Source organism: Punica granatum, chromosome 2, assembly GCF_007655135.1.
Source record: "Punica granatum isolate Tunisia-2019 chromosome 2, ASM765513v2, whole genome shotgun sequence".
Classification (NCBI taxonomy): Eukaryota; Viridiplantae; Streptophyta; class Magnoliopsida; order Myrtales; family Lythraceae; genus Punica; species Punica granatum.
Window position 1 is genome coordinate 3,500,988 of NC_045128.1, and position 19,350 is coordinate 3,520,337.

General features: G+C 43.1%; 3 protein-coding genes across 4 annotated transcripts; 2 read left to right on the top strand and 1 right to left on the bottom strand.

Annotated features, from left to right (window-relative positions):
* The first annotated feature begins 425 nt into the window (after nucleotides 1–425).
* On the top strand, nucleotides 426–3,866 carry LOC116196345 (ankyrin repeat domain-containing protein 2A). The gene is made up of 9 exons (XM_031526019.1): nucleotides 426–590; nucleotides 695–730; nucleotides 1,267–1,388; nucleotides 1,560–1,772; nucleotides 1,884–2,032; nucleotides 2,136–2,304; nucleotides 2,717–2,809; nucleotides 3,157–3,296; nucleotides 3,511–3,866. The coding sequence occupies exons 2-9, from the start codon at nucleotides 697–699 to the stop codon at nucleotides 3,608–3,610; spliced, it is 1,020 nt and encodes a 339-aa protein (XP_031381879.1). The 5' UTR covers nucleotides 426–590; nucleotides 695–696; the 3' UTR covers nucleotides 3,611–3,866.
* A 151-nt stretch (nucleotides 3,867–4,017) lies between these two features.
* LOC116196343 (chloride channel protein CLC-e) lies at nucleotides 4,018–9,098 on the top strand. Of its 2 annotated transcripts, none has more exons than XM_031526017.1 (6): nucleotides 4,018–5,168; nucleotides 5,572–5,772; nucleotides 6,180–6,646; nucleotides 7,067–7,657; nucleotides 8,073–8,281; nucleotides 8,399–9,098. In XM_031526017.1, exons 1-6 carry the CDS (start codon nucleotides 4,445–4,447, stop codon nucleotides 8,427–8,429), a joined length of 2,223 nt encoding a protein of 740 aa, XP_031381877.1. In that variant the 5' UTR covers nucleotides 4,018–4,444; the 3' UTR covers nucleotides 8,430–9,098. The 2 variants fall into 2 exon arrangements, with proteins under 2 accessions (XP_031381877.1, XP_031381875.1); XM_031526015.1 differs by having other exon boundaries at nucleotides 4,018–4,312; nucleotides 4,417–5,168; nucleotides 8,073–9,098.
* Nucleotides 9,099–9,220: 122 nt separating this feature from the next.
* Nucleotides 9,221–13,472, bottom strand: LOC116196344 (histone deacetylase 19). Its single transcript, XM_031526018.1, has 8 exons — nucleotides 13,318–13,472; nucleotides 12,259–12,854; nucleotides 11,317–11,757; nucleotides 10,536–10,766; nucleotides 10,169–10,239; nucleotides 10,036–10,093; nucleotides 9,712–9,783; nucleotides 9,221–9,614 (listed from the first exon to the last, which is right to left on the bottom strand). Exons 2-8 carry the CDS (start codon nucleotides 12,787–12,789, stop codon nucleotides 9,519–9,521), a joined length of 1,500 nt encoding a protein of 499 aa, XP_031381878.1. The 5' UTR covers nucleotides 12,790–12,854; nucleotides 13,318–13,472; the 3' UTR covers nucleotides 9,221–9,518.
* Between the last annotated feature and the right edge of the window lie 5,878 nt (nucleotides 13,473–19,350).

Sequence of the window (19,350 nt, forward strand, 5' to 3'; positions counted from 1 at the left end):
AGCCCATCATGCCTATTTTTCTTGACATCGCGTTGAAACTTCCACATACCGCCGTGCAATGTTAGTCTCATTAATCTAACTCATTCTCCTTTCCGCAGCATACTTTTCACATATAGTCCATATTGCTTTGCAATGAGGAAGGAAAAGGAAGGAGTGGCCACAGCAATTACGGGAGTGGAAATAGCAGAAAATGGCCCAAAGTACTCGGGGAGCCCAATTAGAGCCCAGAGGCCCATCCATTTCGGCGACCGAAGGAGGGCAGAGGCCCATCCATTTCATCACACGTGTGTGCAAGTGGGCTCGCATGTGGGGCCCACATGCTAGGGGTCCCCCGCTGGCATCATCACACGGGTGTGCAAGTGGCTCGCACGTGTATCGGCGAATTAAATTAAATGATTAATTAATTGAAAATAGGGTTTTTTGATTGAATCTGTTGCAGAGACAGAGAGAGAGAGGAGAGAGAGGGGGAGAGAGAGAGAGAGAGATCCATTGCTTCGCCCTCGCCCTATCCCCTCCCCTCGTCGAATCCCCAATTCCTCTTCCTCAAGTCACCGCTCGGTTCCCCTTTGCCCTTTAATTCTCATCGTCAGGTCCTTCCTTTTCCCTGAGCAGCTTCTCAAGTTTGACTCGAAGATTTTGTCCCCTTCCTCCACTGGGACTGAACCTTATCTCTGTTCTGTTCTTGAATTTGCAGATATGGCTTCGAATTCGCCCAGGGATGGCCCAGCTGGTACGCTTCTCGGCTGAGCTGCTGGTTTTGATTTGTGTGTCGGGTCGATTGGTTTTGTCGGATTCGTGCTTACATTTGATTGGGTTTTTTCCTGATTTGGTAATTGATGGGGGGTTTTATCTATACGAGGTTTTGATCGGATTCATTTCTTTTCTGAATCTTGGTTCATTTACATCAACAAGTTCAATTTTTTAAGGTTTCCAGCTTGCTTTCGCTTGCTCCAAGAGTTGGCTTTAGTGAAGAGCCCTTGCTGTTTGTTATGTTGTCGTTGAGTTTTGGGCCTTTCTTCTTATGGGTGTCGGTGCTTTGATCTTACGTTGTTCCACGGTTCTGATATCGGAGAGTTAGACCTCCTTGAAATGTGTAAATGCTCCTTGTCATTACTTGAATTAGATCAGATGGTGGTTAGTAGTGATGCTATATGCTCGATATGGATTGTGGCTCATGTGTTGTCTATTTCAAAGACGAGTGCCTTATTCTTCAAGATTCAGTTTGAGGAAAAGTTTGTGTTGATATGTGATAATTATATGTTCTAGATGATAAAGCATCTCCCAAAGAGAGCAAACCTTTGATGCCGGAGTCTTCTGCCGCGGAGTCGGAATCTGGGCCTGCCATTCCCAATCCTTTTGACTTTTCAGCGATGCACAATCTGCTGAACGTATGTTAAAACTATCTTTATTTCTCTTTCTAGTTCATGGGTTTCCTTTCCAACACTTATCATCCATAAAGCCAATTGGTATTTGTGAATATTTACATGCCTTGGAATCTCTGGTTGTTCTTCTAATTGTTTGGTGATTGCAATTGATAGTTTGGTTGATGACTCGTGTAGGATCCCAGCATTAAACAATTGGCTGAGCAGATAGCAAATGATCCTTCATTCAATCAGATGGCCGAGCAGATCCAGAAAACCTTCCACGGCGCTCCGGAAGAAGAAAGCATTCCTCAGTTTGATACACAACAGTACTATTCCACGATGCAACAAGTTATGCAGAATCCTCAATTCATGACTATGGCAGAACGCCTTGGTAGTGCCTTGATGCAGGTAATAGCCGTCTCCATTATGTTAGGATATCTACATTATTCCTTTTCTATATATGGTTGTGGCTGGGAAAAAAAACGTTATTATTTGTTTCTCTAATCTTCTTTTCCTCAGGATCCTGCTATGTCTAGCATGCTTGAGAATTTGGCAAATCCGACACAAAAGGAACAAATTGAGGAACGAATGGCACGGATAAAGGAAGATCCAGCTTTGAAGGGCATATTAGAGGAAATGGAAACTGGTGGTCCAGCTGCTATGATGAGGTTCACACCATCAATCTCATCATATTCTTCTGTTGGGAGCTGCTTTTTTGTGCTGGTTTAGGTGCCTTCTCGTATGCTTATGTGAAAAGGTTGTTCATTGTAGGTATTGGAATGATAAAGATGTTCTGACAAAGCTGGGTGAAGCGATGGGTCTTGCTGCTGCTGGAGAGGCAGCCACTTCTGGTGAAAATGCTGTTCCAGATGACGATGAAGATGCTGGTAATGAGGATGAATCAATTGTTCACCAAACTGCTAGTGTTGGTGACGTGGAGGTATGTATTACTTCTTTTATGGCTTTTCAATAGAACCAAAAGTTGGCAGCATGACTGTCAAAATGAGAGGGCTAACTCAAACTGTTATGGCCAATGGCCGAACTTTGTCCTAAGTGAATGCTCCTACTTACATTATCTCTACAGTTTACTCTTAGCTATCCATAACCTGTGCTCCTCCTTAGGGTCAACATGCATAATGCTTTGTTTATCACCGAACTAAAGAATTTAAAATACCGTTATGTTCCTCATTGCTTTATTTGTATGGATCTCCCCACCCCCCCACCCCTCTTTTTTTGGGATAAATACGTATCGATTTTTCACCTAAGAGGAAGTTTGTTTAGAAACTATAGGACATATTTCCCTTTTCTTCACTTATAAAAAAATGAAAGTTCCCTCTTTATATTTCTTCTAGGGATTGAAAAAAGCATTGGCTGAAGGTGCTATCAAGGATGAGGAAGATTCTGAAGGAAGGACAGCCCTTCATTTTGCATGTGGATATGGGGAGGTAAGCTTTTGATTGCAGTGAATGCTGATTTTTATTATTTTTAGTTTTTCATTAAAAGACGTGAACTATTTGAGATTCACCTATTTTTCCATTGTTCTTTGTTTGGTCCTGAAGAAATTGAATGGTTGGACTAATTTTTCAGAAGTTTTAATCCTCTGGAAACCAACCTGTTATCTGTTTGGATATCATTATTCTGTAAACTAGCATTTAGCTGGTCATAGGATGTGATATACCATTCTTATTGCTTGTGTGCAGAGGCTCAAAGATAGCTTGCCTAATAAACAATTGAAAAGGCAGTCCTTGAGATAGTTTCTTGACTCATGCCTGCTCTTTCTCTTCATCTTCAGGTGAAGTGTGCTCAGGTTCTGATCGAAGCTGGAGCGGCTGTGGATGCTCTAGACAAGAACAAGAATACCGCCCTTCATTATGCAGCTGGTTATGGAAGAAAAGAGTGCGTAGCTTTGCTTCTGGAGAATGGGGCTGCTGTGTAAGTTAACACAAACTATGCTCCGAGTGAATCTGGCCCTCGTGAGATGCATTTAACCTGAGAATGATGAGATCTCATCAGATTAGGTGATCCGTCCACAATAGAAATTGATATGAGTCTCGGATGGTCCCCATTGGTTCACAAACAGTGCGAAACGAAGTTCACCATATGACCTGTTTGTCTGCTAAGAGTTTCTTTTCCATTTATGTTGCAGCACTCTTCAAAACCTTGATGGCAAGACTCCTATCGACGTTGCGAAGCTGAACAGCCAGAACGAGGTGTTGAAGCTTCTTGAGAAGGATGCCTTCCTCTAACTTATCTGCGAGTCCACATGGAATCTCGGTTTCCTAGTCCTGTGGGCCAAGGTCGTGTGGGGCCCCGCTTGGTTTTGGTCGGGCAGGAGGGCATATCAGCTGTCTCTATAACATAAAAGATGCTTCCCCTCAGTTGTTTGTCTATGGTGCTACATTTGCCTACTTTATATAGCCGGTGGACGATTTCTCTGAATGTGTTATAATTTATGTCTGCGAAATTGCCAATCCAAAGTTGCAATGGCTGAGCCTTCCTCTGCCCGGTAGCAGACTCGGTGATGAGCTGCGTGTGTTGCCCAATAATTAAAAGAAGCCTTCTCGTCTGAGGAGGTCTGGTGTTGGAAATTCTTGAAGAGTTGACGATTTTGCAGGGGATGATGAGCAACTTATGCTTCTATTCCAAAATCTTGCCCGTGATATCATTTTAAATTTCGATTCGTAACCAAATATGCAGAAGGAAAATCATCCAGCCCCATTCTGCATATTACTCTGTACTTCTAGGATCGTCATGTTTGCACCGGGATGCGAAGGTGGGGGTTAGTACAAATTTGACGGCACCAAAGGTACGAAGGACCGATCGGAGCAAAACCAAACCTCTGCATATAGGTCGACTGGTTATTTTGATCCGAAGGTCGAAAGGGTAAAATTTCACGAGTCGGAACCGAAATCAACCGCTGGGATTTCCTTGGATCCATCTTGTGGCGGGTAAATTTGACACGGAGCGGTTATTTTCAGTTGGCCATTACCTCTCCTTCCTTCCTTCCGTCCATTTATGGACAGGTCTTTACGTATATTTCCTTTATCCACAGAAACAGAGCCTTCTCTGAGCAGAAGGCAATGGGGACCTTAAGCCACACGCTTCTTCACTCTCTCTACTCCCACAGCCATTGTCCCCAGTCCCCTCTCGCGTTCTCGGATTGTTCCTCGTGTTCTAGTCTCTTGCTCTCTTTCTCGACCCCTCCGCAGTCGCTCTTCAGGAATCTGTCTTCTCCTTCCCCTGCTATACCCACCCGAATTCGCTGCACGAATCTTCAAGATCCACCCGAGCCAACCACTATTAAAGGCAGTGGATCCGATGGCAAGAGTGAGGAGGATGCCGGCACCTGGCCCATCGTGTCGTCCTGCTTGGTCGGTCTGGTTACGGGGCTGGGGGTCGTGGTCTTCAACAATGGGGTCCATGAGCTGCGCGATTTCTTCTGGGATGGGATACCCTCCAGGGGGGCCTCTTGGCTCAGGGAGGCCCCTATTGAAGCTACGTGGAGTAGGGTCATTTTGGTCCCTGCCTGCGGGGGTCTGATCGTCGGGATGTTGAATCTCATTCGGAGCTCCATAGATGGCGATGGTGGCGGCAAGGAGAATCGTGTTAAGGCTGTATTGAGGCCCGTTCTGAAGGCGGTTGCTGCTTGTGTGACTCTTGGCACCGGGAATTCTCTGGGGCCGGAAGGCCCCAGTGTTGAAATTGGGGCTAGTGTTGCAAAGGGTGTTGGGAACCTGTTCAATAAAAGCTCCCTGAGAAAGCCCTCCCTCGTGGCTGCAGGGTCTGCTGCTGGAATCTCTTCGGGTTGGCAAACCTAGTCATTATATAGACTTCTCGTTTTTATCTTCCCGATCTGCATTTCTTAATCCGCACGAGAACTTGTGCTTTGTGTTTTCTAATAGTACCTTTTGTATCTCAAATCTCTAAAATTTATCCATGTCATGTCAGTTAACTATTCGACTGAGATAACATGATTAAGGCTTATCTGGAATGGACGTAGTTGTGAGCAGGAAGGACAGGAATCAGATGTACAAAACCGAACCTTTTCATGTGCGATTCCTTTTTTTTTTGCGTCTCACTCATCCAAAATTTGAGAATGAATACATTTTCTTTTTTTACCTTACCGGCAATAGGACCGAGGGTGCTTTCAAGCTACTAATGCCTTCTCTATGGCATAGGATCCTTAACGAATAGATTCTGTTTCCAGGTTTTAACGCGGCTGTTGCTGGTTGTTTCTTCGCTGTTGAATCTGTCCTATGGCCATCCCCACCAGATTCATCCTTGTCGCTGACAAATACTACTTCAACAGTTATTCTCAGTGCCGTCATAGCTTCTATAGTATCAGAAGTCGGTCTCGGATCTGAACCAGCTTTTAAGGTCCCGGTCTATGATTTCAGATCTCCAGGAGGTAAAGCATGTTTTTCCAGTGAATACTTCCTATTCTGCTATTATGGGAAGTTCAAAACACTGCAATGGCATTTAATAAAACTTACTGGATTAAATGCTTAAAAGGTAGGTAGAGGCTACTTTAAGAGAATGGGAACTGAATAGGAAGGACCGAGATCCTTCAAGGACCAAATTGAGATAAAAACTGCTCAAGCCATCGAGTTTTAAAACCTACTTAATGGTATAAACGATGTTTAACTCACTTAGGTATAAACCTATCTCAGGAGGTCTGTCCACCCTGTTCTGTAATTCTTCTTCTTAACTAGCCGGGGAACTACTTTAAAGACGGCAAGTTAATGGAAAACCGACTTCCTCTTAATACCAGCATACAATCACCAAGAATTTTGAGTGATCTCTATCTATTTCCAGAGCTCCCATTGTATCTTCTACTGGGTGTAATATGTGGACTGGTCTCACTGGCATTATCTCGATGTACATCCTACATGCTGACCACCGTCGATAGCATCCAAGAATCCACTAGGATTCCTCGTGCTGCTTTTCCTGTGCTAGGAGGTTTGTCAGTTGGGCTTATAGCCCTGGCCTATCCCGAGATCCTGTACTGGGGATTTGAGAATGTTGACATTTTGCTTGAGTCCCGACCATTCGTTAAAGGCCTCTCGGCTGAGCTGTTGGTCCAGCTTGTAGCCGTCAAAATAGTTGCTACTTCTCTGTGCCGGGCTTCTGGGCTTGTCGGGGGCTACTATGCTCCTTCCCTCTTTATTGGAGCTGCCACCGGAACTGCTTATGGGAAATTGATTAGCTATGTGCTCACTCAGTCCAACCCGATAATTGACTTATCCGTTCTGGAAGTGGCATCCCCGCGAGCTTATGGCCTGGTATTGCTTGATGACCTTATTGGGTTTGCCAACTCTTAACTAGAAATTTCTTTAACTTCTGCAGATCCATTACAGCTATATAATTTCTGGCGATAGTTCGCTCTCATGTTGAATTCATGTCCATATATGTGAATTTTCACTAGCTTCCATCTTCTCTCTCTCTCTCTCTCTCTCTCTCTCTCTCTCTCTCACACACACACACACACACAAAATTAATCAGAATATATATTTGAATTACATTGATTTTTAGCCCATGTAGGGTAGTGAACGCTAAATGATGGCTTGGAGGGATTGTTCTTTTGCTTCTCTCGGGTTATTGACACAACTATACACATTTATGACTGGCATAGTAACTTTGATCTTGCAAGTTTGTTACTTCACAAAAAATTCATTGTGACAGCTTTATATATTGTTATGCAGGTCGGAATGGCTGCTACTCTTGCTGGGGTATGTCAGGTACCTCTTACTGCAGTTCTATTGCTCTTCGAGCTAACACAAGACTACAGGATCGTCCTGCCACTGCTTGGAGCTGTTGGGTTGTCCTCGTGGATCACTTCAGGACAGTCGAGGAGAAAAGACATCGAGAAGACAAGAAAACATGATAACAAGGTTCCCACAAGTTCTAGAACTGGAGAAACACTGACTACTACTCAACAACCTCCAAGAGTTTCTTCTCCTACAATGAGTGAACTACCTACTTCTTCTGAGCTTGATGAAAGAAATTCAGGTGTGAATAACCTCTGCGATATTGAAAGCTCACTCTGTCTAGAAGAGTCTGGCCTTGATGTGGTAGAGTTGGAGAGAAAGACTTCTGTTTCTCAGGCTATGAGGACTAGATACGTGACCATTTCAATGAACACTAAGCTTTCAGAAGCAGTGAACCTCATGCTCGCAGAGAAGCAATCCGGTGCATTGATTGTCGATGCGGATAATATTTTGATTGGTTTACTAACACTTGGAGACATCGAGGAGCTCAGCAGATCTACCAATCCCAGAAAGAGGGGACCAAAGGTTCGTAACTGTTCATATTGATTTTGAAAGATCTTTTCTGAGCCTTCTTGACAGCTGATGAGTTGCAATAATTTAGGAGCTCTTTGATATCCCATGTTTGAAAAAATTCCACCACATCAGATAAATTACAATGATAAGATTGTTATTGGCCCCATCTAAATTATTGTGGGAACGAAAGCAAGCAACAGTTTTGATTGATTGCGTCCATTCCATTCGAGATTGTCTGCCACTGTTATTTGCTGAGGGAGCCCTGAAATCGTCAAGCAACTTACAGAAATCAAGGACTGTGGCGAATTAGTCCTTGGCTATAGCAAGAACAAGATGTAGCTTTGCAGACAAGGTCATGCAGCTGCTGCATCAGCTGCTACATAATTAACCATTAACCATGTCAATGTAAAAGCTTTCTTTGTTGCAGGAACGGGTAGTGTCTGAACTATGTTCTTCCGTTGGCGGCAAATGCCGAGTCCCTTGGACTGCTGTACCCAGTATGAGTCTTCGTGACGCTCGGGTAGCGATGAACAGGCACGAAGTTAGTCAAGTTCCTGTTGTTTCAGAGTATACTGACGGTCACAGAGGGCAGCCTGTCGGTATCTTAGACACGGAGAGCATCACTCTGACTTGCAGGTTCTGCTACCTCCAGCACCGTCTACGCAATTACGTATTACCTATTTATTCTATTTGTCTCTTGGATTAGCAGGTCTCCCTTTCATATCATGACATTTTCTTCTCTTTTGAGCGAAGAGCCTTGGCGACCCAAGAATCCCTCAAGTGAGCAAAAGATAGCGGCACCTGCCTATATCTCATACTTCGGTGGCAAATAAAAATTCAGCTTTGTCGTGTGGTCCAAGCAGAGGTTGAGGGCAAAGGCTGCAGTCTTCACCAATTGGCAGTATTGAAACTCTGCTATTCTCAGGTCCAGTCACTCTCATCTTCGCACAACAGAGAGCTGAAAGTATTCCCAGTTGGAAAAGAAACAGGGAGAGAGGGAGAGAAGCGGTTTTTTCTTGTTCAAGCTATTGCCGCGAGCTTTCGTCATGTACAGTCTATTGAGAGAACGAAGCGGGCTCTTATGAACAGAATACCTTAGGGAGCAAGTTTTGTTGCTGATCTCATGTAAGCCCTGAAAAGAGTTAGGAAGTTGCCCAGACTAATGCAGAGGGATTGTCAAGTACCAGAGGTCGATGAGTTGGTACATGTAGCCGTGGAACACAGAATTGTTGGAACCAGAAAGTTCAGTAGAAGGACACAGGTTGAGAGACTAACAGAACAAAACCTTATTGTGACTTTTGATTCAGTTTAATTAACATGACTCGTATAGGTTTCTTATTTCTATTCAAGTTTTTCTTGTATATCCCCCGTCTTCCTTTCTGCAAAACAAGAAAGGGGGACACGTTCCATGTACATTGCATTTGTGTTTGACAGAAGAATGTGTTTTATGCCATACGGACTTCTTTAGTGTGATCTTTTTATCTTATGTACTGGTTGAAAAGAGAACACAGACCATGTTCCACCGAGGGAAACCACAAACCATGTATACATTACTAAAATCATGGAACAATACTCTAACTAGAGAGGACAAACATCGTATATCCAGTCAACAAAAATGATTGAACTACAGTTGGGTAATGAAATATCGAAGATGATAACACAACTTGGTATCTGAGATGGGGACAGTTTTACACTTGAAGGAGTTGTACAATCAGTTTCACAGCACCTCCATTTCCAGCTTTACACAATCACTATAATGTGTGAATCTACGAAAAGGTCAGGTCGGGGCCACTGTTCATGAGTCCTTCAGCTGGTACTCTTCTGAAGAGAATAATTTAACTGCATAGCCATTCAAAATGTGCCAAATTAAGTTTTACTTTGGGTAGCTCTGATCCGATGCTTTCACAGAGTTCTCTTGTTCGACTTTCACTGGTTGTTCATCTATTGCCATGGCACTTACGTCTGACGCCTGCAATAAGCAACCACAGTTAAATAAGAAATTGACGGCAATAGATTAATAATTAATTAGAACGCCGAGAGTGTTGACAATAACGGTTCATCTTCACCTTTGCAGGTGCAATCTCCTCAGGAACTGCATCAAGACCTCGTGGGTGGTCTGAATTTACTTTCTGACCGTCCTGGAAGGAGTAACCATGGCTCAGAATATTTGAATATGAAAGCAGGATATTAATATACTAAACAACAAATGAGGTAAACAAGAACAAGATGTGATAGGGAAAGCTTCAACATCGAAAGTCAGGCTAATCATAATGCGATCAAGATGTGGCAGTGTTGATGGAGAAATGGCTAAAACATGATTTGACAATCCACAAACTTCAAATTATGAAGAACAAAGCATTAATTATGTGCTTCTCAAAGGCCATGGTTACCTGGTCTTTGCCATCAGGTTCTATTAGTTCTCTCTTTACTCTGCTTGGTAGTGGCTTCCTGTGAAAAGATAAGGTCAATACGAAGTTGTAAAGGCATGAGACGGTAAGTAAAAGAAAAGGCGAATATACTCACTGCTCTTCATCAACCTCCATGTCAGACTCAGGATCCCATCTTTCATCTGGATCCTCCTGATCTTCGTCAGCCTAAATGTCATAAAAGATATTTGTCAATTACTAGAAATTCAGAGGAAACAGAAGCCAACACAAGGTAGCTAGCAGTTCAATCGACGTTCATCCTCGTCCAATGCGTTAGATCAGCAAAATAATATGAAGAGTCTCACAACAACTATGTTCATATGAAACTAAGCCTTGCATAAGATTAAGGCGAGAACAATGTGTTCACAATACAAGAGACCCATGTGTATTGCATATATACTAAAAAAAGACATACAAAATACACTATAAGCAAGAAAAGAAAGGAATTATTATACAGATAATACCTCTGGGATCTCGGTATCAGGGGGCCGTTCCTGGAAAGGGACACTTGGTGCATGCTCGAGCTTTGACAGATTATCAAGAAGCTTTGACCTTATGTCCTCCAACATTTGCCGTGTATTCTTATTCTCCATGTTGCTTGGGGCAACATGAAGAGTATAGTCTGGTCCAAAATATTCGTAATACTCATGCTGAGGCATCTTGTCATCAACTTCCATTCCAAGGGCTACCCCTGTCTGCATCAAAGTGGTGAGTTAATGAATCAAGAAGTTAGCTTGAACCCATGCACATGGAACAGACGGTAAGTTGCTCTCAAATTAGATAAATAAAGATTTAAACACTCAATCATGAGACAAGCCATTGTAAAGTCTAGGTCCATAGATTGATGCGTTAGAATTATAACAAAACTGATCGCCTCTTCAGCATTACCAAGAAGAGACAATGCAGAGTGATAAGGGAAAAAGATAAATACAGTTAACTTGGACTGCACTTCATACGACTTCATGCTTGATAAGCATGAAGACTTGCCTTTATTTCTCAACAGAACTGACGAGGCAAAAAAAAAAATTTCAATGCAGAATCCATACGAAAAGGGAAAAAAAACAAAAAACAAAAATGGACATATATGTGCGCCATAACTAGTCAGATGAAGATATCAGCTTTCGCATTTTACTGTGCTATATGACAGATACCAGGTTTCATAGAAAATGGACCCTCATAGGAATGACGTTGTATTTGTTCAAATAATGCTTTGATGAAACAAGAATTTATTGGAAGAGAACTTACCTCATAACACCAGCAACGAGCAACATTTCGAATGGTATAGCCGCCACCACCGAGTAACAACAGTGGCACATTGAATGATCTCATAAATCTCACACAGTCTGCATGGCCTTTAATTGAAAGGTTGAAGCATCCCAATCGGTCACCAGACAAAGAATCAGCCCCGCATTGAAGAACCACAGCACCAGGCTTAAAGACTTCCATCACTTTCCCAATAATGGGTTTAAATAAATAATGGTAGCTCTCATCATCAATCCCATCATCTAATGGGACATTTAGGGAGTAGAATTTCCCCTTGGAATATCCAATATCAAGAATATCCCCAGTTCCAGGAAAGTAGTCTCCAAACTTATGGAATGAAACGGTCATAACCCTGTCGGTTGTGTAGAAGGCCTCCTCCACACCATCTCCATGGTGAATGTCAATGTCCACATATAAAACACGCTGGAAAAGCAATTGGGTGAGAGAAGGCATACAAATTCTGTAATGCAGTAGCTACTTCAATTTATTCAGCTTGTTAACTATACTAACATATAATATATACTTCTAATTAGGAACGACTAATTTTCTGATATAGAAGGCTAGTCTTATTGGGTGATTAAAAACGTATCATATATCTTTCATTGATTTTCTAGTTGTAAGTCCTAAAACTGGAAAATGACTTGGTCTATGCAAGTCATCTCAATTATGAACATGCTGATTTTCTATACATCAAAACATTCTATACCCAAAAAAAAAAAAAAGTTACTAGCAGTTGGTATATTTCAAGATGACAGAATTCAGTTCCCTTTATCTTTAAATAATTACAGAAACAGTTGAGCCCAAACCTAACCACCACCGCAAAACAAGTAAACAGGCTCTCATGTAATAGCAATAGCAACAGGAAGATGATAACTTCAAAATGTCAGCAATGAGCACATTTAGAGAGAGAAAATTTAGACTCACCTCATGCTGCTTAAGAAGCTCTAGAATGGCTAGGACAATATCGTTGACATAGCAAAATCCCGAAGCCTCACACTTCTTAGCATGGTGCAGCCCACCAGCCCAGTTGATGGCAATATCACAAAGACCGTGATTCAACTTAACAGCCCCACCGACAGACCCACCAGCATAAGTCTGACAGAAAGAGTAGAGCCCGTCGAAGACTGGACAGTCCTCCCCGACGTTGAACCGCTTCAGCTGCCTGAGTTGGTCCTGCTGCGTCTCAGGGGTTATGCTCCTAAGGAATGAGACGTAATCATCCGCATGGAATCGGCAGAGGTCTCTGTCCCTTGCCGGGAAGGGCTTAAGGACCTGCATATGCTGGAGAAGACCGTAGTGTGCTAACAGGGCATGAGTCATTCTGATCCTATGGGGCTTCATCGGGTGCCCTTGCCCGTAGTAGTAATTGCCCACTTCTGGGTCATAGAAATAGCAGACTTTTCTCTTGACCCCGTCAGCCCCCGAGGGCAGAGAGTTCCCTCCTCCATTGTCCATCTCCACTGCCAACCTTCAAACTCTCCCTCTCCAATTACTATGCGCTGCAACTAGGATTCAAAACTCTGGAAAGGGCAATTCCAAATTCCTCAGTCACAGCCAAATTCAGTAGTTTTAATATGAACTAACACGGAAAGGGCCACACCAACACCAGCAATTGACAATCAATCCAAAAGCAAACTGCATATTTTCCCAAGTGTGGATAAACCCTAATGAGATCCAAACCTCAAAAACAAACCAAAGAGGATCTAATCACTGCTCAAGTCGGACGCTTTCTTAACAAAGGCGTAAAAGGGCATCTCAAACACATCACATATTCACAAACAAAGCGTCCGCGGCTCAGTATTTGTTTTCACCGACGACACTGCAACACACCAATTTGAATGAACAAGACACACAGCCGAAAGAGAGACGAGGCACGTAAAGGAACAAACTTCTGCTCTGAAGTGAACAGGTCGAAGTTCCAGAACATGCTCGAAGAATCATGAACCAAGCAGTGACAGAGCAGCCATGGAAACTCGATCTTACCTGCTACCCGGACAGCGGGTTTAACAGAGAGAGAGCGCTGGTGACCGTGACGAGAAAGAAGACGAAGGAACGAGCTTTGAACTTCTCGTTCTCTCTCTTCTTTCCTGCTATGTTATACTTTGGTAAGTGCATAAACATAGCCCTACTTCCTATCTATAATGCGGCTATCAAATATATGTTTCGATTCGATTTGGATCAGTCAGATTCTATTAATCTTTCGGATATCACGGGTGGTGTTTGTCCAAAAAAAAAAGTTATGAATAGTATAAATCTCATAAAATATCAATATTGATGTTGATGATATTATGTAAATGACTTTATCAATTTTAATAAATGATAAACGCAGAAATTTGTGTTTAAAATTTTTCTTTAACCAACTATATAATGATTTTTCCCAACAACCAAAATACCCCCATGAATGGATTGGTTTGGAAGAAAAAGAATAAGTTCAGAGTAAGAAAAATAAAAAGTTATAATTATGGAATTTTTTTGGGGGGGAGGGGGGGGGGGGGACAAAATCAATGCGATAAAATGAGGAATTAACTTATTAATAAAATAATTAACAAAAGGAACTGAGAGGTTGAGCTTGAGAGAGAAGAAAATAATCACAAGTGTAGGAAAGAAATGGAAGAAAATGATATCATTTTTTCCAATCTTGAAGCTTATTTTAAATTGTATACGTATATATATATATATATATACATGAGTGTGTATATTTCGTAAGAGAGGAGATCGAAACCTAAGTACAACAAAAAAAACAAGCAAATTGTATCATATTATCAAGTGAAAATAAAAGATATTTTCGATTTTTCAATTACATCTTATATACAAGGTGGTAATTATAAAAACAAAATTCCGTTTAAATAATAGTAAAAAATATAAGATATAAGATAATGTATCATATTTTAATATATTAATAACGGTAAAGTTAAAATAACATCAAAAGTTAGAAAATTATAAATTTGAAAAATTTTCGAGTATGCAAAATACATTAGGCACGTGATGACATCTTATTTGAAATATTGGAAAGTTCTAGATTGATATATATTATAGAAAATACTTATTTTATGGGTTTATTAGTGCCAGAAAAAAAGGGATAAATAGGCAAAGCGAAATGGAAAACCTGAAAATGAAAAAGAAGTTGGGCACTCCCTCTCCTCCCGTAAAAGAAAGCAAAGCAAGCGAATTATAGTGGGCCTGAATGGGCCGGTAAAACTTCGTGGGCTTTATTTAATTACTTGGCCCAAAAGTTTTACGTACTGTAATTCCTTGGTCCGCTTCGCGTCTTGAATGTTTCTCTATCTGATCTTTATACAATTTAAACAATATATAATCACATTTAGGACGGAGGAAGCATTTCGTCTCGTGACATATTTTGTGGCCACCGATAGGAATGTGACAAGTAGAGCGATGTCATGGTATCACCTTACCTTTGAAATATGAAAGAACCTGCATTTACGGAAGACTATAAGACATATTTATAACGGATTTTGAGCTTTTGTTTGTCATAATTACAATAAATTAACAGTAATTATTTCCAATCAATATTAACTGCCAAATTGGTATTTCTTGTTTTAGACCTTTTCATATTTCTAATTCATATACAAGGTCCGAATCGATTATCAATTATAAAAAGCCGGGGCACATAGATGAGAAAGAGCCATATAAGCGAAATTACAAACTTGCATAATTCGATCAATTTACATTATGTTTTTGCTTGTGCCATATTCGAAATACTTTAATTTTGTTTGATATATCATCATAATTCCTTCCAACTCGATTGAGTTGCGTATCTACGCCCCTCAAATAGTGGGAACAAAAATGCAAGCATTCTCGAGCAATATAACCTTCCGCAATGGAGCCTTCTGGACGGGCTTTATTTCTCACATATGATTTTAAAAATTTCACAAAGTTGGAGCTTCTCTCTTCTAGACAAGGTGTAGCTAGCAGCAGGTACACCTACAACATTTCCATCTTCATCTCCTTCGGGCCAAAGTTCTTCCCGTATGTTCATCCTCTCCATGTCTAGACGGGCATTCAAGCCGTCTTTTGTCTTGCTTTCAGCCCGCATCAATGTTCCCAAGATATTATCACATATGTTTTTCTCGATGTGCATCATATCCAAATTGTGGCTGTGCGCACCCGAATTTCGTCTCGTCGGGGCACGCAATGCGCGCGCCTAAATGCAACGCGGCTTGGGAGTGTCTACCTTCCCGGGGACGCGCGGCGGACGCACGTGAGAAGGAGTCGCCACTTGCCATTTTACGACCCAAGAGTCGAGGGCCGGCAAGTTTCCCGGGTCTAGGGGTACGGGGTACACCTAATATGCTAAGGCAATGGTCTTGTACGGAACCGAAAATTCCGAATTCGGGGGTTCTATTACGTGTGGGCCTATATCCCACACGCCCTTTCGGTACTCTAGCTTGCTAGGCTTGCCCTTTTATTTATTTACCACATGATTAAGTTCCGCTCATCTTACGCGTTTTGACACTGTAAATTCGAAGGAACACTCCGACCGTCCACTTTCCGACCGGGATTATTACATGACTAAATATGCATCGTAAAACCCTTACATTGTTCTCTCAAATATAAATTACAATGACTGAATCCCGGTTGGTTCGTGTTCGGCCGTTATTTCACTCATGCTCACCGTATGGTTTGGAAAAGACCGAAATCGAAAATAATGCAACGCGGGCTCATGGAGCCGGTGGTCGGGTCCGACCGGACCGACGGATAACAGAAGAATCGTTTGATTCTTGAGACAGCCGTGGGACAGGTCGAGCTCCCGGGTCATGTCCTGACCACGACTCATTCATCCTATCCGAGTTGCCTTTCCACTTAGACATCACTAAGATTGGGACGTTGAGTCGAGGCAAGACCCGATGCCGCACTCGGGTTGCGCGCTCTCAATGTGCATGGGCGTTGGACCCCGTGATATCGTTTCCTATGAGTTCAGGCTTGAACCGCGATGAATACAACAAATAACAGAAAAGTACATGTTGCAAAGAGCACGTATTATCATGTTGCATACACATAATTACATAAACAAAATTATTTAAACGAGGCATGTGCGTTATCGGTGGGGAATCCAAGTAGGAAAAGCGATTGGATATCTTTGGAAAATGTCCAGAGGACTGAATTGAACAATTTTAAAAGATGGGGGACCGATTTGGAAATTCCGAAAGTGTGGGGACTGATTTGCAAATTCTAAGAGTTTGGGGACTAATTTGAAAATTCCAACAGATGGGGGACTGATTTGTAAATTTCGAAAGATGGGGGACTGATTTATAAATTCCGAAAGATGGGGGACTGATTTGCAAATCATAAAAGATGGGGACTGATTTGTAAAAAAAACTACTGAAAATGCCCTAGGACTTATTTGAAATGAAATTGAAAATCAGGACTGATCTGAAAGATAAAAAAAGGCCCGAGGACTAAACTGAAATAACTCGGAAAGTTTCTTGGAATGCTAGAACAATTCTGGAAAATTCAAGGACTGATTGAAAAATGATAAAGTGACCGGGGCTTGATTGAAAATGATTTTGAAATTCGGGGCAGATCTTAAAAAATAAAATACGTCCTATGGACTGAAATGTGACGAAACAGAAAGTTCGTAAAATCGAGTTCGGGAAAAATCCGATCACCCACGCGACTCAAGAACATACACTGCACATCATATCCATCAAGCAAACAATAATATTCAGGAAATGAGCCCTAATCATGCCACTAAGTTGAGAATTTACCTAGTTCGGAAAGTTGAGGGGTGATTCTGTAAATAAAAAAAAATAAAAAAAAGTCAAAGATATGCTGGGTGAGTTTGACCGGGCCGGTCTGAACAGTATCGGGCCGGTCTGAGCTGGATTGGGCCGAACTCCGATGGAATGGACTGGGCCGAATGGAAGATTGGGCTTCGGAAGGATGGATGGGCCGAAGTTGGCGGACTGGGCCGGACTTGCAACAGAGAAATAATGGATTGCTTGCTGGGAATGCCCCGGTCTCGCCACTGGGACTTTGCTTGCGAGGCGGTTGCTCGTTACTGGCTGGGCGGTTGTTCATTTGCTAGGGATCGACGTCTAGCGATGCGGGACTCGAGCTCTGAGAGCGCCTACGTACCATCTTGGACCGGGGATCAGAGTCTGCCGTAGTTCTTGCGCTTGTTGTACCTGTGATCCTGGCATCATTAGTAAGTCATGGAATCACTAGCAATTTACAAGCACAGGTAAAAGGATGTGTTCGCGACGCATGCTCTTCGGTTTCGGGTCGCCTGGGCGACTCGTGAAGAGTTTTTGCTTTGGGGATGCAAATGGGGGTCCAGCTTTCTGAGGCCCCGATGCGAGGCCTCCGGGGCTCCTGTTGGCCTTACATGGGCATATCGAGACGTTCTCAAAGGTGCCCAAGCGGCTCTATCGGTTGTTCGACGCGCCTGTGAACTTAGGACCCTTCTCGTCAAGATCTCGAAGGGCGGCTGCGCTTGTGACCCGCGTGGGGATTTTTTTGCCTAGATTTGTTCAGGCTCGGTCTGACCATTTCCAGAATACTATGACTAGACCTCAGAAAGGAATGTCTGAGATTTCGGCTTTGTGGTAGCCTGTTGAAGGGTGGCTGTGACCCATTCTGGAGTAAAGCAAAGACAAACAGAAAAGAGAAAGCTTGGGGGGAACGCGTTGCCCCAGGCTAAAAGGATACACGAGTTCACGCTTGCCGTGAGATGTACCCCCTTCTCTTCCGTCCTTCGGTTAGTGTTGGCTGTCTTGAACTGTTTGGATTGCGTGCTTGGTCGCCCGCTTTGCTTGAAGAAGAATCCGCCTTGGATGGTTGAGTTCGGTAGGATAGCCGATCGGGGATCGTGTTGGAGTAGATAACCTAGCCATTTCCCTTGGGGAGCCCTGGTCCGCGCAGTGTGCGAAGGCCCAAGGTGACTATTTTGTTTATCTCTCGTTTTACTCTCCTTTTGCTACGGTCACCCACCTCGGGGCCGTACCTCTCAACCTAAAGGGGATGAACTCTCCTTTTGCCAAGACTGCCCGCCTCGGGATTTTCAGTCGTGCCTCTCTTTTGCCCTAACTTTTGCCTAGATCGCCCCGAGGGGTTTTCGACCTAGCAGGCTCGATTCTTTTCTCTCTCGAGTTTGCAAGGGCGAAGGGTTCGAATAATTCGACCTCCGAGTGCGTTGTGTTCTGTCTCCGTCGAGGAGTTGCGTTTGCTGCTTCCCCTTTTTGTCGGGGTTTGTTGATTCTTCTTTGAATTGGCGGTGCCGGAGTTTTATATCTCGACGGTACCTTGTTTTGTTCATTGACGGGTTTTTCCCGCGTCTTTTCTCTCTCTCTTCATTGGCGGGTTTTTCCCGCTTCTTTTCGCTCTGTGTCTTTTTCCTTGCAGCTGGGTTTATTTTGTGCCCCGTGTATTTCTTGAAGACTCCTCGACTTTGCATTGCGTGGTTGCTTTAGTGTGCCTTGCCCCATTTTGTGAAGGTCGGCCTTTCATGGAGATTTGGCTTCAGGATATTCGGAAGCCGAACTTCGCGTTGCTCGTCCTTGCAAACTTTACAAATGATTTCCCCTATCGTCTAAGAAGAAGAATAAGATTTTCCCAGGGATGCAGGTGACCGAGGTTGCCCCGGCATGGGTGTTGAACGCGGATGCCGTTCCTGACCGTGGAGGATGCCCCTAGGAGGATAGGTGCTCTTGAAGTCGGCGTACGTGCTTTGCTTCGGGGGCCATGCTTGCTATCGACTGAGATGGTTGGGTTGACAGCATGTGGCTCACTTAGTCGTTTTTGTCTTAGGCTTCGTTAAAAGGGGGTACTTCCACATCAAGCCTCTTTCCTGTCAAAGTATAGGGAGAGAGACCTGATAAGAGTTCTCGTGGAAGTGCGAACCCGTGTATCGCTCTTCGCCTGTAGCCGGCGTGCCCCTGTGAAGGATGACAAAGAAGATGATGTATTAGGTGATTATACGGTGAAGTATGTGGTAAGAAATGTAAGGCGGACCCATGGAAAGTTCCCTCATCCAGCGCGCGACCCATGGGGTGCCGC

What these genes read in the sequence shown, in the direction of transcription:
- LOC116196344 (XM_031526018.1), bottom strand. Translation starts at nt 12,789, where the DNA reads ATGGACAATGGAGGAGGGAACTCTCTGCCCTCGGGGGCTGACGGGGTC. An exon ending in CTCGTTGCTGGTGTTATGAG is followed by an intron (nt 10,767 to 11,316) that starts GTAAGTTCTCTT and finishes ACTTTGATGCAG; the next exon opens with ACAGGGGTAGCCCTTGGAAT. An exon ending in ATGGAGGTTGATGAAGAGCA is followed by an intron (nt 10,094 to 10,168) that starts GTGAGTATATTC and finishes ATCTTTTCACAG; the next exon opens with GAAGCCACTACCAAGCAGAG.
- LOC116196343 (XM_031526015.1), top strand. Translation starts at nt 4,445, where the DNA reads ATGGGGACCTTAAGCCACACGCTTCTTCACTCTCTCTACTCCCACAGC. An exon ending in CCCCGCGAGCTTATGGCCTG is followed by an intron (nt 6,647 to 7,066) that starts GTATTGCTTGAT and finishes ATTGTTATGCAG; the next exon opens with GTCGGAATGGCTGCTACTCT. An exon ending in CCAGAAAGAGGGGACCAAAG is followed by an intron (nt 7,658 to 8,072) that starts GTTCGTAACTGT and finishes TCTTTGTTGCAG; the next exon opens with GAACGGGTAGTGTCTGAACT.
- LOC116196345 (XM_031526019.1), top strand. Translation starts at nt 697, where the DNA reads ATGGCTTCGAATTCGCCCAGGGATGGCCCAGCTG. An exon ending in CGATGCACAATCTGCTGAAC is followed by an intron (nt 1,389 to 1,559) that starts GTATGTTAAAAC and finishes TGACTCGTGTAG; the next exon opens with GATCCCAGCATTAAACAATT. An exon ending in TTGCATGTGGATATGGGGAG is followed by an intron (nt 2,810 to 3,156) that starts GTAAGCTTTTGA and finishes CTTCATCTTCAG; the next exon opens with GTGAAGTGTGCTCAGGTTCT.